The following is a 17,468-nucleotide window of genomic DNA, read 5'->3' as shown; positions in this document are numbered from 1 at the left end:
TCACCACGCTCTGCGCTGCGCTCTGTCTTCACAGCGCCCTCACGTGGTCAGCAGGAGAAGCGCACTCTCCTTTAGCATTCCCATTTCTTCTGTGATCTTTATTGTAAATAAAGTTCGAAAATACAACCACATTAAGTATAAAAATATTTATTTTCTTTTATATAAAATAATATATATGATATAAATATTATGTAACGCAAAAACACAATCAATATGCACTAGTGGCAATATAGATTTCCCAAAAACATGTTTTTAATATATACATATACAAATATAACTTTTCATAAAAAAATAACACTTGCTTTCTAATCTTTTTGTATTCTATCGGTTTTCTTTTTATTTTATTATATGATTAAAAAAACCTTGCTATGTGTACTGCGTTAAGCTAACTGAGACTTGTTATAGCACTTGCATATCATTGCTCTTTTGTTGATTTTGTTTGCTTCCATTCTCCTCATTTGTAAGTCGCTTTGGATAAAAGCGTCTGCTAAATGACTAAATGTAAATAATACATTATTTCATTTATTTATTATTATATATATTTATGTATTATTATTAGTTATACTGGTTTTAGGATCTTAAAAATACTCATTCCTGTTGTAGATTATTTGGTCATATCTGTGTTCTTGAACCCATGGATTTGAGTTCCCACTTTCCTCATATATATACATATATATATATATATACATATATATATATATATATATATACACACACATACATACATACATGTATGTATCACAGTCTATGGTATGTATATATAGACAGAGTTGAAAACTGCATAACTCCCATCAAAATACTGCGCAAATACATAAAAACTACCATATTAAAGAAAAACACTCATCAAATATTCAGAACAAAGTTTTATCTTTATTTACATCTCATTACACACCATTCATTTCTTTAATACACAAAAACAGGTGTATTTGTGCAGTTCTTTCACTCTTGATAGAAATTGCACTTGTGTCATTTACATATAGTTGGCAACAATTCGATATCTACAATCATTGTTGTATAAAAAGAAGAGAAAAAAAAACATCAGCACAAACATAGAAAAGTTATACATATTTGTTCAAACACACCCAGAAATTTACATTCAAGCATGACAATCAACAACAAGCCAAAATAAATTCAATTTTTCTTGGTAATAGGATCAATGACTAATTAAATCAAAAAGATAATTTTCCCACTTATTAACATTTGACTTGTATTAATGGTCAGTCTGGCACAGAATGACATGAATTATAAAGAAAAATCTGAATGTTCTATTAAGTTTTATTATTGTGTTTGCTTTTCTTTTATAGAGTAGAACAAAGAATGATTCAGAAAATGATTTATACATTTCTCAGAGCGACAGAGCTGAAGCTGCTCACAGAAAGAAGTACTCTCAGGTGTACTGCTGCTTTCAGATTGCACAGTAACACCACATTGCCTCAATGTGTCACACGATCAAAGCCTCATCCTGTCGTGGAGGAAACATACTGCTGTGCTTTAGCGCATCTGGACATTTTGTACATACACAAACTAAGAGACCAAATAAGAAGCTATATGCATGCCTCCAAATGATCACCAATGAGTTTTTTTGGAAGGGAAGATGTAGGATGCAGACATTGATTAGACACTGATGCATAAATATACACTATACCAGTTTTTAATTAGTCTGCGGAATTGTAAATAATATGTAAATATGTAAACTACATGAATAAAGTTTTGACAGCATCTTTTTGGGATGCCTGAGTCGGTGAGCAAAATAAAGGTTTCATTGGATGGATGTTAAAACAAAAATAAATACATTAAAAAACAAAAAAAAACAGTGACAACATTTTCAAGAGTGCACACTAAGACAAAAGAATCCAGACACACTGACTAAACACTATCATGTCCATGTGAAGTTATTAATGTTTCACCATATCCCTGAACATTAAAATAACAGAAGAGAAATGGTAAGGCAGTGTCTGCTACGTATCTAATGTGTCACCTTGCTTAATGTAAATATCTACATTTAAGACTGGACGAATAACTCTGCAGAATAAGAGTGCACACTAAGACAAAAGAATCCAGACACACTGACTAAACAATATCATGTCCATGTGAAGTTATTAATGTTTCACCATATCCCTGAACATCAAAATAACAGAAGAGAAATGGTAAGGCAGTGAGTGAGCGTGTTTGTCTGCTACGTATCTAATGTGTCACCTTGCTTAATGTAAATATCTACATTTAAGACTGGACGAATAACTCTGCAGAATATGAAATGTTTGGGCCACTGCACTGGCTGTATGACTGCAAATAAGAAGAACAGGAAACACAGTAGTGTGTTTTTCATAAACTTGAAACTCAAAGCCAATGAGAAGACCAGATTCTCAGACGGATTGTTTCCTGACTTTGGCCCGGGTCCACAGAAAAAAAGGGGAGCAAAATTCCATTTACTCTACAAAATCATCATCCTCACAACAGCAGCGACCATGCAACCTCTAATCTAACAAGGCACAGTGTTTCATAGTCCTGTTGAGAAAGATTCTAGCCGTTCAGTTTCCTTTTTAAAGGGTAGAGGATTGGCATTATAAAGACCCAGATAACTAAGCAGGCTGGTTGAGAGCAGTGGTTAATTGCATACACTACGGTGCAAAACGCTCACCTGATTTCAACATGGGAAATTAAAGTGCATCCCGCGGTGGTTCTCGGGTTTCGTTAGATTGGACAATAATGCTGCTGGCCGTTGAGCGCCCTCTACTGGCACTGCAGGCAGTTTGGACAGACTCAGGGGGAGGAGAGGGAGCAAGTAAGGTCTCAAAGTTTGTTGGTGTATAGCGTATCCTCGTCACTTTCGCTCTCATCTTGAAATTCATGGCTCAGGAGAGACTTTTTGGAGCCCATAGACATGAGGCGGATCTCGTCGTCATAGTCGTCCTGGTCCTGTCGCAGCCGATGGAATCCGTTTTTTTGTCGGTTTGACTTGGCTGAGCAGACGCACCAGATGATGCAAGCTGTCACGACCAGGGCTGTCATTGCGGCAGCTAGGAATTGAATAATGAAAATGACCAGCCATTGAAAATTTGTCATCATATTAATGTAGCATTCAAAAATGGTTGGTTAGTACTGCAAACACAATCAATATAGAGTACTTTAGCTCTTTAGTACTTCAGTGATTTGATCTGCCTACCTGCGCTTGCCACTACTAACTCTCTTGGAAGGCCAAATATATCGTTCTCCATGTCAAACTCAATAATAATGGAACTTGCTGCTTCAAATGGCGACACAGACACCTGAAAAGAGCAACAGGAACAGTGAAAAAAAATGCATAGATCTCATAGATAAAATAAAATGTAAAGACAATTAAATTACCTTTCAAATAAACTATATTCATTATTATATATTATTACACACTTCAATTAAACGTAATACTCTCCATTATATTTATAAAAGAATTGTATAGTTTATTTTCATTTTCATTATTATACTGTTTAAATAAACAAAATGTTCTGAAAAACAAAAAACAAAACAAGAACAAAACCGAACAAAACAAAACTCACCTTCTGGGACTGTTGCTGGTAGCCGTCAGCCACCGCTTCAATGCTGTGTAAACCAGGGGCCAGAAGGGCATGGAAATATCCTCCCTCACTGGTTAAGACTCGAACACCACCATTCAATACTATTATAGCGCCCACGATGGGCTTACCGCTCTTATCCTTGACCACTCCACGAACCCCTTTGTGCACCTAGAACAGAAGAACCAGCTTCAGCAAAGGAAGAGCTGAGATGCAGTGGAGGGTGATGAACAGAGAGGCAGAGAGGAGGACAATAGACTGACCTCAACCAGCATGCTCAGAAGAGACTTCCTGTTCTCAGCCCAAAGCGTGGGCAGCATATCAGTCGGTGGGAACAGGCAGCAGCTGGTGTAGACAGTGATCTCGGGACAGTGACCAAAGTCCACACTGAAATCCTACAACATGGAGAGGAAGCAATCAGAGAGAAATTATTAGGAGGAATTAAGATTTTATAAATTATTGTGAACTAGTTGGTCATGACCAAAAATGGGCTTCAGGTCTGTTCTGATTGTACTGCAGAGAGCTGTATATATATATATATATATATAAAAACATGCTAAATGCAAAAAATGTTTGAATAGCAAAACACTTCCCATGTGTTTTAATGTTTTGACATCCAAAGCTGCGTGTCCAGTTTATGGTATTCAATTTATGGTATTTTTGCACAAATTCATCTGTCACTTGGTAGAAGCTAGCTAAATTAGACAGAAACACTACCCTTCAAAAGTGTGGGGTCAGTAAGATTTTTTTTTTTCTTTTTTAAAGAAATATACTTTTTTCCCAGCAAGGAAGCATTAAATTGATCAAAAGTCAAAATAAAGACATTTATAATGTTACAAATTTATAATGCTTCTATTTTTTATGCTGTTTGAACTTGCTAGTTCTATTAAAAATGATCATGGTTTCCACAAAAATATTAAGAATATTAAGCAGCACAAACGTTTTCAACATTGATAATAAAAAAATTTCTTGAGCTCCAAATCAGCATATTAGAATGATTTCTGAAGGATCATGTGACACTGAAGACTGGAGTAATGATGCTGAAAATTCAGCTTTACCATCACAGGAATGAATTACATTTTAAAATATATAAAAATAGAAATCAGCTATTTAAAATTGTAATAATATTTCACAATATTACAGTTTTTACTGTATTTTTTATCAAATAAATGCATCTTTATATAAGAGACTTCTTTATAAAAAAATAAATAAAAAAAAAACATTTAAAAAATCTTAAAGTAGTGTATGCAAAATAGTTAGTATGTAATCTACCTTCATGCTGCCCATGTGACTGTGCCATTCTGCTGCTCGAAGGACACCATTAGGGATGGTGCCCACTGGAGGGAGACAGGGAGAAAGACAGGAATCATTTATAACATCAACCTAAAAATGGTTCCTCTACCTATAAATTTAACAGAGCAGAGGCTGTTTGATTTAAAAATGTTCACTGAACATGCTGAGCATGTTCTTGTTACTGAAAAGATAAACTGTTATTTTATAAACTTGAAGTATGAATGGAAGAAACCAGCATACTCTGGCTGTTTGGACATCCAGTATCGCCCGAGTGCATTATGGGATGGTGGTTGGCATACACAGTTGCCAAATATCTCAGCGTATCAGCATTTTCAACTGAAATTGAGAAGCAAGGAACAAAACAGAAACGAATCAAGACACCGATGCAATAAATGTGTAATTTCCTAAAGCAGAGGATGAATCAAGACATACCAGATTGCACTGGTTTGTCATATGGGTAGGTGACCAAAACGGAGCCTCCATCCAGAGCCACAGAGAGAGTGAAGCCTCTTTCCTGTATCAGATCCATAACAGCACGTGTCTCTGGCTGAGGTTCTGCAGCACGCTGAGATGCATTACCTACAGAATGACACATACTGTAAATGGTCAGCCATCCTGTAGACTAAGCAGTGGAATGCTGGCATTGACACACATATTAGTGAAACGTGAGGTATAATTTGAACTCAATCCCACCGAAGAAGTCATTGTCAAGGTCCTTGCCGTGCACATTGGTCATGCCAGCAGTGGAGGTGCAGTCTTTCTCTTTTGCCAGCTCACGCCCATCTGGGTTGATGCTGGGCAGGATAACAATTCTGGTCTCATTGATGAGCTAAAGATAGGAGAGAGAAACCATGTGAGGAACATTTTTGGGCTAAATATATAATGCAATGCAACACAATGATCGAGATGAACAAATAACGCTCCTCAAAAGTCTGATGGACTATATTTGATGTTCAAATTTTAACATTCATTGTTCTAAAAACCGATATATGGATAATCAAGTAAACCTGAATTGCTTTAGTCTATCAAGTGTTTATCTCAAAATAATACTAACAATACAAGTTATTTTTAGGTTTACTTTATAAAAATCAGCAAAAAGACATGACCCGATCATACTGTAACCATCATGGGGGTCACTTTTGCACAAGAAAATCAACTCACCCTTGTGATGGCTGCGTTCTTTCCGTAGTTAATACAGAGACTGGCAGCAAACTCCAGAAGCAGCTCTGTACCTACTGGGGCGTTTCCATGGATACCTGCCACATACCGGATCTTAGGCTCCGACGGTTCTTGGACTTTAGGGTTGTTGGAGATCTCCAGAGCCCAGATGGTTCTGAACTCCACACTCTGACCAAGACTTCATAGGGGAGAAAAATAATTATCACATTACTGCAACAGTTGTGCTGCTTAATATTTTTGTGGAAACCATGATACATTTTTTTCAGGATTTTTGGTGAAAGTTCAAAAGAACACCATTTATTTGAAATAGCTTTTTTGTAACAATATAAACATCTTAACTTCACTTTTGATCAATTTAATGCATCCTTGCTGAATAGAAATATTATTTTTTTGAAAAAAAAAAATCTTAATCTTAAATCTGAACAGTACTGTATTTCCTTCTCTGGTAATTTAAACTTGGTGACCTTAAACTTGGTTCAGCACAAGCTATAATTTCCAAAAATAACTTCTGGGACTAAGCTACAGCAAGACAAATAATACAGTTCACAAAGTAACTTCATTGTGTAATGAATGCAGAGGTATTAATCTCTGTCATTCCAAAAAATCCTTTGCCCTCCAGGGTTTACGGTCACAGAAACACACAGGATTCGGTTCAGGCTTGTCTGCAGAGATCAGACAAACTGACTAATACTAATCTAACTTACCACACTTTTGTGTGATGCGTTTAGAGAGCTGTACCTTTGGAGTGAGGTAATCTCTGGGAAGTTCAGGGTGAGGCCACGCAGGAACTCAGAAACCTCACTGTACCGTCGATAACGGAAGCTGCTCTGGGTGTGAGTGTCCTTGATCAGCTTGTCCAGACCAGATTCTCCTGACAGCTGCTTGATGAGGCTCTGGAACTCCTTCAAGCTGGGATCCAGAATTGGGGTAGTGTCTTCTGTCGTCTGCCCATTCTTGTAACTGTGAATCCGGGTCAATGTGAAATTAACAATCTCCACTCCTTCCTTAGGTACGTTGACAAAGGTGCTAACTGAGGAGTAGCTGAAAAGACAGAAGTGAAAGTGAGAGTAATTTACAGTCTTATGCACAAAGGAAAATAGAAAATGAATATCCATGGTCCTGAATTACTCTTTCAGGTTGTTAAACAAACAAACAAACAAAAATAAATAAATAATAATAAATAAATGAATAAAAATAATAAAAGAAATACAAATGATATAAATGATATATAATTAAAATTATATATATATATTGGAGCATAATATATATATATATATATATATATAAATTAACTGTATATCAACATTTGCATAAACCTCCACATTGAAATAATTCAAAGCCATTACATTATTGTGGCAGATACGTAAAGCATTTAATGTATATCACAAAAAGTGGCTTTACACTTCAACATATAGTTAAAATATTTAGTTTTATTTTATATCTATATCCCTAAATAAAAGTTGATCACAACTTATTTAATGGCCTCTGTGAGTTTCTGTATGTTTGGAAAAAATGTTATTTTTGTAAATTATTTTGGTGCCAGTAATTATTTAAGGGTATTTAATTCACAAAAATACCCTTGGGCAGAGGCAGTCAGATGGTATTTTCCTGGGACGAGTAGGCGCCAGTAGTCCCCTGCAGTGTTGGATGTGATGGGGTGATTAACTGTGTCCACAGTGATCGTAGCATTGGGGATGCCAGATCCATCTTTGCTGTCGATTACCATTCCCTTTACTCCACGGTGGACCTGGACATCCAAAAAACTTATTGTATAGAGTGTGTAGCAGGACAGAGGTGAAAAAACAAGCAAAAGAAGCAGTCAGACTGTCTGACCTGATGTATGAACTGCAGAAGTGATCTGCGGTTTTTTTCCCAGTACTTCGGTAGATCTGCTGCTGGTGGGTATTTGTAACAGCCCAGTTCAATGGTCACCTCAAAGCAGTTACTGTTGACATAGTTCCAGTCCTGCATCCCTCCTGAGGGAAAAGCACATAATGCACTTATATTTACTTCTTATTATAGTCCTTTCAAATTTCATACACCTTTTTTTCTGGATATTATTTTAGGATGACAATATTAACAAAAGAAACGTAAGCAGTTTGTCAGGTGTCTGTCGGTACGACAACATTCAAAGTTTCCTTCTCTAGTTATTCATAATTTTTTCCCCACAAACTTGGTGCTCACCGTGGACATTGTACCATGCAGCACCATTGGTGATGCCATCTTTAAAATATTCTTGGTACAAATCCATTTCCTTACAGGAGTGTCCATCAAACATTTGAGAGTTTTCCTGAAAAAGAAAAACAGGGAATGTTTTACAGGCTATTGATTTAGCTTTTAATGATTAAATATGCTTAACATAATTTGTTATTACAGAAAACACAAAGCCAGATGTTCACCTGTGAGTAAGCAAGAGCCACCATCCTGAATATGTCATCATCCGAGGACTTGCTGTATCCGCTAACATTGTCTAGATTATCGTCAAATGGATAATTCACCACCAAAGAGCCTGATAGAGATAGAGAGGTTATCTGTCTGTGTTTAACATGCACCAAATCAAACAGAACCATTATAGATTAGGACCTACCTCCATGAAGGTTGGCAGACAACACAAACGGGTAGCTCACAGCCCAGTTCATAACAGCAAGGGTCTCTGGCTGTCTGGGATCCGTGACAAAGTTGAACCGGTCAGGAAAGTTACGGTTCAGGTCATAGTTGTTAGTGTTGTTACGTCCCTGGACGCCACTGATATCTCCTGCACAAAAGAGAGCATTTTCATAACATTACATTCATAATAATAATAACAATGATTTAAAAATGTTGAATTTGTAAAATAAATATTGATATTCAATTAATAGTTTATTGTTATGATGATGATGATTATTATTATTACAAATATTAAAAATATTTTTGATCATTATTATTATTATTATTATTAAGAATAATAATAATAATTAATAATAATAATAATAATAATGGAATTATGCTTTTGTAGTTATAATGCTGCTCCCACACAGAACTATTTTATAATAAACAATAATATTAAAGGAATACTGTTAATATTGATATTAATATTAATAATTTACTGTTGTTACTATTATTATCTATATGATTAATAATAATAATAAAAACAATAATAATAATGTATTATTATATAACATATTCTGAACATTCAATACAGTTTGAGGTTAGCTATTTCTTTCACACATGTGATATAATATTGGAAAAAATACAATGCTGAACGAAGAGAGATGCATTTAACAGCAAGTACATCATAATACATAAAATGTGTATAATGAACTGTTTTTCAGAGTTGGCAGGCCTTACCCTCTTGGGACACTTCGTATCCATCTGGGTTCATTGAAGGCATGATGTGGATACGTGTGGAGTTGATGAGCTGGGTGATCTCAGGGTCAGTGCCATAGTTGCGACAAAGGTACTCGATGAGGTTGAGGAGCAGCTCCCGACCAACCACTTCATTGCCATGCATGTTACCAACATACTTAAACTCTGGTTCACCTGGTGAGGAACGACAGGATTAGTTCACTTCAAAAGCCATTTGACTTTTAAAGATGTAGGATCTTTACACATGTGTAAATGAAGACGGTGGGAAGTACCTAATTCGTGGACACCGGGATTGTCTGAGATCTCCATGACCCACAGGAGACGTCCCTGCACAGACTTGCCGATGGAATACAGCCGTGTGATGGAGCTGTAATCAGAGCTGAACTTCTGCAGGAACAGCTGCATGTCATTGTAGTGGTGATGTCGGAAGTCCTGGGGCTGGACTGTAACCCTGGAGTCCTTCTCTCCATCTGCTGCTTTGTTGACACCGGTGCTGCTGCTGCTGCTATCGGTGCTGGCACTGTTCACAGAGGTTTCAGTGGGGGACTCTGGGATTGAGGGGGTGGCTGGATTCTCATCATTCTCAGCTTCAAGGGTGATGTTCAGCACAGCTGCTTTTCCCTCAGTCACCTCCACCCCAGCCACGGACATGGGAATGTAGCTGCATGAACACAAAGATTGACATGAAACACAAAGAAGGAAAACTTATACATGAAACGTAAGTCTCAGAGCATATGATCAATAAAAAACAAAACAAAACAAAAAACAGCCACCAACAGGGATGGATATTGATACAGATTAATATACTCATTAGATTCCACATCACAAGCTCTTGGTTCAATTCTATTTCAGTTAATTTGGGTATATTTCACTTATAATATCCACTTTGCTTGCACGTGAAAGAAATTCTCTCTCTGGTTGTGCTGAATGGTTTTGATTCACTAAAAAGAGAATCATAAGGGTCATTTGTTTGTGAATCTGACTACATTGGTCATGCTATATGTTTTTGATTCACAACAAATAACTGGTTCATTAGAGTCATTTGTTCATGAATCAGACTATAGTAGGTGTGCTGTATGTGTCTCCACCAAAAAGAAACAGTTCAAAAGAGTAATTTGTTCGTGAATCTAGCTAAACTAGTCATGCTGTATGTTTTTTGATTCACTAAAAAAATTATCAGCTCACACGAGTCATTCATTTATGAATCTGGCTACACTGATCATGCTGTATGTTTTTGATTTATTAAAAAATAATCCGTTCATAAGAGTAATTTGTTTGTCAATATGACTACATTGGTCATGCTGTATGTTTTTGATTTACTAAAACAGTCAGCTCATAAGAGTCATTTGTTTCTGAATTGGACTATACTGGTTGCGCTATAATTATTATAACTGGCAGTGCTGTACAAATACGTTTTTTCACAGCCACTTAAAAATGGCAGAGAGTAAAAGAATCAAGATCACGATTAATTGGAAATTCAGTATTTTTACCCAGTCTTAGCCATCATATATATGATGAACACTAACCAAAGGATTTTCCTTGGAATATTAAATCATTATATACAGTTTTCCTCATAAATATGTACCATACGTACCCCGGGGCTAAAACTGTGATGTTGTAGGTGCCGGGTAGCAGCAGGCGATAGTAGTCCCCAAAGCGTGAAGTGCTCACATTGTGGTTAATGCCCGCAACCATAATCACAGCATCTGCTAGAGGGGCATCATTCCTGGCAGCTCTGACAAAGCCACGCACGCCGATATGAATCTGAACACATACATAACAACAAGGCGGAAACTCTGAAAACCAAACCGCACTGACATTCTTAAAGAGCTCATTAAAAACTCTCCATGCGTGTCATTGCTTGCACATCGAGTTCTACTACCTTCTCCATGAAGGCCAGCAGGGCCTCCCGATTGTTGTCCCATTCTGTTTTGAGTTGAGATGAGGGTGGGTACTTGCAGCAGCTAAGCTCCATAGTGATTTCCAAACAGCCCCCCTTCAGGTAATTGAAATCCTGCATACCCCCTGCATGGAAAGTAAGGACAAACTGTGTACCAAAGGCATGGTATGAATTGACATAGTGAGGTTGTCACGGCTCAAACTGTAGTAAGCATCTGCAAACAGGAGGAACATCTTAATACAAAGAGTCTTTCAAAAGGTATGAGTTCAAGAATGTTTGACCAGTTGCTAATGTTAGGACAATGTAATAAATGTGGGGGTAGGAAACTGCCCATGTAAGCGAACCTACGTTTAGATGCTTTAAAAAATAACTAACTCATTTGAAGATTGATTTCAGAATACAAAGAGCTGACAGATATGGGTTAGGACACGCATTGGTCATGTCTGTCTAAGAAAACTCTGCAACCGCACGTTTGCTGACGCTCCCTCGGATGCCAAGCCTGTGTGTGCCGAAACTCATAAAACACTTCGAACCCTTCAACCCTTCAAACAAAATGTCTTTAGCAATATATACTTTAGATACAAAAGAAACCAAATAAGCTAATGCTAGCTTGTACATTATACCATTCAGAAGTTTGGGGCTGGTAAGATTTTCTTATTTTATTTTTTTTGTTGTTGTTTTTGAAAGACATTATGCTCTTATGCTCACTAAGGCTGCATTTATTTGATCAAAAATACAGTGTTTGAAATAAATAAAAATACAGTTTTTTTGTATTTGAAATACAAATCTTTTGTAAAAATTGAAATGTTTTTACTGTCACTTTTGATCATTTTAATGCATCCTTGCTGAATAAAAGTATTAATTTCTTTAAAAAAAAAAAACTTTGACCACAAACTTTTGAATGGTAGTGTACATTAGGTCTTAATGTAACCTTATAACCATTTAATGCAGATACATGATGAGTCAAACAGATTCATGTACCAAACCATCAAAAAACACCGGACCAACTAATATACTATAATGGCATATAATCAATACTAAAACAACACTGCTCTTGTGATCTCTGTATGACTCAACCTCCACGTCAAAGATACCAGTTAAATGTTATAAGGTAAAACAAACAACTAAAGATCAGGTGACATTTGCATGGGAATTATGCACTGAATGGAATTTAACTTCAAAATTTCGGGATTGATTACGTCATAATTTCAAGCGGTTTTGAAGGTCACCACCACGACATGGTGACTTTCCTTCAAGATGGCAATACACAGTTATGCGTGTGTTCTTAAACACTTGAAAAGGTCTTGATTGTGAAAGATGTGGACTTCTGCTCTTTGCAAAATTGACTTTCACAGTTGGTCAATAGAAATGCAGTAACAAGAGGTCAAAAGGCTGTGTTCATGCAATGTAATTTCAAAGTAAAAGTCTGTCCACTTGGCAATCATGGCAACAGCCTGGGCAGCTATTTCAAGTCATGCAAATTCAGAGGACTAAAATGTCCAAAATTGCTTTCAAAGCTAATCTTTCAGTAAGATAACAATAAGTAAAAACGGTTTCTTTAGCTTAAATCATCTTAAAACTGTATTTTAAGACTAGTTGGTCCTGCTACTTCATGCAGTCTAGAGCAAAAAGACTTTGCTAACAAGGCGACTGACTCTTGTAATTGAAAGCTTGTGAGGTCAGATGTCTCTGCCCCATGTTTCCAGTCTCACCATAATATGTGACACTGTATGCTACCAGTCTAGCATGTTTAAAGAAGGTGTTTAAAGGTCAGTTCTTCTGTTTGTCAGCACATATCCTTAATAACAGTTATTCTGACTTTCTCAACAGTTACACAGAAAACAAACATATGTGGAGGCATCCTGATTAGTCCCAGAAAAAACATCCTGTTTTAGCACATGCATCTTTGTATATGCTTATACAAACGAAAAGGAGAAGGTTAAACTTTCTTATTAAAATGTGCACAGTGTCCTAATAAACTGAAAGAACTATCCTTCAATCTGGGCTACTGACCTGCCAAAACAGACTGTAGAAGGCAAATCAATGTTGCCAGCGTCCTATGTTTGAAATGTCTTATCTTCCCAGGATTAACCCTGGGAACATAAGAATGACTCCCTAGACAGAGCTGGAATTGTCATGTCAATGATTGAATATTAACTTTAAACACACAGCTGGTGGTCTGTACATTTTCAAACTGTGTTGGATACAGTCTCAGAGACAGGATTCAGGTCACTGAACAGGCTTTGAGGCTGGTAACTTGTTAGCATGGTACAATACCAGTTTCTAAACAGAAAAAACAATACAAAAAGAATTAAACTTAAACTGGTTACACTTGTTCATTGAAACAAAGCTGAAATAAAATAAAATTATTGAATAATAATTTTAGAACATTTATAATATTAGATGAAACTTTAAAATTGAAATTTAGATTAAACTAAATTTTTTAAAATAAATAAATAAAAAAAGTTGTCTTGGCAACTAACTGAAATAAAATAAGTTTAAGTTGAATCACTAAAACTGAAATAAAAATAAAAATAAATGAAAGCTGAACAGTAATATTAATATAATTAAGAAAAATTACTTCAGAAAAGCTGAGAAAATCATACCCAAATGCGAGAAGTGTGATTTATTCACCATGAGACTGGTTGAGCAAGTCTTAAAGTACATCATGGGTCTGACCTGCAAGCTTCAAGGAACATTGTGGATCAGATTTCTGCTGTTTGATGGTGATGGTTGAGAATACGGACTTCAGAGACTGAGGTTACAAACTGGTAAGTAATCAGAGAACACCAGAACAGTAAGCTTACAGTCCTGGTATTGGATTACTTGCAGGACTATTGTCTTTCTAACTAGTACTGTTTGCGAACATAATAAACATTCCAAAAAACCAAAGCAATTTCATTTCCAGCATTCTTCAATTTTAAACTCCCCTAAACTATAATGTGGCTACTATTAATATCAATATTTGCAGTGCATGACTGAATGGTGTTTGTTTACGCAACTCATTTTCAACCCCCCCCCCCCCCCCCAAATAAGAAATTTGTGGAGGAATGTTCTGAGTAAAGAAGGATGTGGGCGGAGCCAAAAAGACGGTTCCACTGAACTGAATGCAGTCTATGAGAAATTACCCCCTACTTCCAAGGAGCTGTAAACAGAAAATAAATAATTCAAACCAGCCATTTTTCAAGACCACTGAAGAGAAGTTAACCACTCATAAAGCTCATACAACAAGCACATCTTCATCTCTATGGAAACAAAGCGATTTAAGCCCTTATGAAAATTTGCATGACTGCTAGAAACTCAGCGGGTGAAATTCGGATAAACAGGACAAAGGAAAAGGGAGGGATTTAAAGCATGGTTAAGAGATAAAATGTTGCCAGCATACCTGCCACGTCATACCACTTTGCTCCATTTGTGATGCCATCCTCAAAGATCTCATTTATGTTTTCCTCACACTTTGGCTGCCCGGTTTTCATAACAGGGTTATTGTCTGCGTAAACCCGTGCCAAGTATCTGAAGAGAGCATCATCAGGAGATCTGCTATAGGTGCCCTCAGTATCATGGGCCACAGAGTCATCAAAAGGATAACTGGCCACCACGGTCCCACCATGCAGATTCCCAGAGAGCACAAATCTGGAACAGAGAATCAGAGAAAATCAGAAATGATATAATTAACCCATCTACTTCACATAAAATGTATTAAGATTTTATAGACACTTACAGATAATAAGATGAAAAGAACATGAAAAATAAATATGGTAGAGATTAATTATAAAAAAATATTGCACTTTACAAAAATAAAATAAAAACCATTATTATTTAGAAAAATTAAATATTGTAGAGCTGGATAAAAAAAAAAAAAAGTATATTCATGATATTTTTCATAATTTCCATGACTCAGTTGTTTGTGATATTTATTTACTGAATTATTATTATTATTTATTTATTGTTTGCATTTTGTGCAATCTCTATGAAATCTTACTCCAGTAATCACAAACAACTGGAAGTCATAGAAGTCATTACAGTCTTCAAGAATATACATTTTTCTAATAATAATAATAATAATAATAATAATACTTGGTTTTGATTATTATTAAGGTAACACTTTACAACATAGCGTCATTTATTAACATTAGTTAACATGAACTAACAATGAAAAATTCTTTTAAACCATTTATTAACTTTAATTACAACATTTTTTAATACATTATTGAAAACAAAAGTTGCATTTGTAAATATTATTTAATGGACCTAGGCAAACGTGAACTAACAATGAACAGTTGTATTTTTATTACTAATTAACAAAGTTTTTAGTTAATGTATCAGTTATTGCGCAGTTTTACCATCATTATTATTATTCCGGAAAAAAATGAATTATTGTAGAGATAAATTATAAATATGTATATTGTATAAAGATTTTTAAAGAATAATTTCCATGACTTTTACAGGCAAAACTCCCAGATTCTTGCAACCTCTGTTAGTAGCTGGGTTTTGGAACATGGTGGCAGGTTCCTAGCTGGTTTAATGGTCAATAGCTGGATCTTCTGGAAGGTCTGTCACAAAGTTAGGTTCGGGTTGTGAACGCTCTTACTTGTTCTGCAGGATCCACCTCATGACAGCAGTGCCTTCAGGGATGTCTTCTGCATTCACGTGTATCTCTTCAAACTGGTCTGGGAAACTTCTATTGAGGTCGAGGTTTTTAGCATTATTCCGACCCTCATCTTTGCCCGTACAATCCCCCTGCTTAGACTTCTCAAAACCATCAGGGTTCATGCTCGGCATGATATAAATATCTGTGCTGTCGACCAGCTCTGTGACCCGCGGCTCCTCTCCGTACTTCTCCAGCAGATACTCCAGCAGGTAGATCAGAACCTGCCGGGACACGGTCTCGTCTCCGTGCATGTTGCCCACGTACTTGAATTTGGGTTTTCCTGGTACATCAGCAGTGGGTTCCTTGGTGATTCTCATCACCCAAAGCTCCCTGTTTTCAACGGATCTGCCGATGCTGGTCAGATTTGCGATGTTTGCGTATTTCTGGGCGAGACTTTTGAGAAGGTCAGTAAGTTGGTCGTAATTGTAGTATTCGCTGTAAGTCTCTGGCCCCTGATCTCTCTGCTCGTCTAGAGGAACTGAGTTGATCGAGCTGATATACACAAAAAGCAGAGATGAAACCAAGAGCGAGAGTTTATGCCATGAACACAGACTGTTTCCCCTCTGTCCCGACATGTTTCCGAAGGCACCTTGACGTACACATGAAATCTTAAAATTTGTCCGCCTGGAGTCGGATCCTTTCTTTAGCCTGACGTCGGGATATTTTTAGTAGGAACTTCCTGCTAACGCTTTAACAAAGGGTGGAGTTTCCATGACAGCCGGAATTGTTTCAAAATAAAAGTCACGACTACAAATTTCTTCTCTGTCTGCTGTAAAATAAGAGCACACTGGTGTCTGTATTTTAACCACTACAAATGAGTTGCTGTGTTTTGGAAAATGGTATTAGGTTTTATTGATGGTCTATCAAGTGCAAATAATTATCAGTTTGATATCTTTGTGTAAAATAGATAACTGTGGAGTTACATGACAGAAGCAGATGGAAATAGACTGGCATGTGGGTGACCAGTGTTGGGAAACAGATTTCTTCTGGCACATCTACTGTAATGACAAAGTTTTGTTTTCAAATCTTTGTTTTCAGTACTAGGAGGGTCCATAGATTCGAACAAGTTACTAAAATAAGTATAATTTAAATAAATCTCCAGGCATCCCACTCTTTTTAACCAATGAATTTAACATTTTTAACCAATACATTTACATGACATTTCCAGTCATTTCTGGTTTATTGAATAAAGACTTAAGATAATGTTTATTTTTTTATTTTTTAAATAACCCATTAAAATATTTTACAGCCTGGCTAACTAGAAAAATGTATATTCATTATAAAAATATGCATTGTGTTTTAAGATTTTATTAAATTGCATGACTTTTCCAGGTCTAGAAATCACGTTTATCCATATATCCAGGTTTTCCAGGACTTTAGGAACAGTGGTTCTTCACAAACATTGTTAAAATAATAAATATCTTATTTTAAATCATTTTAAGGCCCTCTGGTTGTGAACCACTGCTACAGAGGGCCTTAGTGGGCCCTATCCCACCATAGGGCCCTGGACAAGATTCCTGGTTAACCTGCACTGAGGCAGGACTTTACAATT

The 17,468-nt window shown here is 36.4% G+C and overlaps 1 protein-coding gene across 1 annotated transcript; it reads right to left on the bottom strand.

Moving 5' to 3' along the window:
- Positions 1–2,383: 2,383 nt before the first annotated feature.
- Positions 2,384–16,601, bottom strand: LOC107744773 (carboxypeptidase D-like). Its single transcript, XM_016558582.1, has 21 exons — positions 15,857–16,601; positions 14,651–14,898; positions 11,248–11,390; positions 10,960–11,129; positions 9,638–10,026; positions 9,348–9,539; positions 8,608–8,775; positions 8,420–8,529; positions 8,205–8,310; positions 7,854–7,996; positions 7,598–7,767; positions 6,759–7,061; positions 6,003–6,198; positions 5,535–5,670; positions 5,274–5,420; positions 5,082–5,177; positions 4,821–4,885; positions 3,812–3,943; positions 3,534–3,719; positions 3,164–3,266; positions 2,384–3,017 (listed from the first exon to the last, which is right to left on the bottom strand). The coding sequence occupies exons 1-21, from the start codon at positions 16,489–16,491 to the stop codon at positions 2,791–2,793; spliced, it is 4,065 nt and encodes a 1,354-aa protein (XP_016414068.1). The 5' UTR covers positions 16,492–16,601; the 3' UTR covers positions 2,384–2,790.
- Positions 16,602–17,468: the final 867 nt, after the last annotated feature.

The sequence above is a fragment of the Sinocyclocheilus rhinocerous genome, unplaced genomic scaffold (assembly GCF_001515625.1).
Source record: "Sinocyclocheilus rhinocerous isolate Xijiao unplaced genomic scaffold, SAMN03320098_v1.1 scaffold738, whole genome shotgun sequence".
Classification (NCBI taxonomy): domain Eukaryota; kingdom Metazoa; phylum Chordata; class Actinopteri; order Cypriniformes; family Cyprinidae; genus Sinocyclocheilus; species Sinocyclocheilus rhinocerous.
This window is presented reverse-complemented; position numbering and strand designations above follow the sequence as displayed.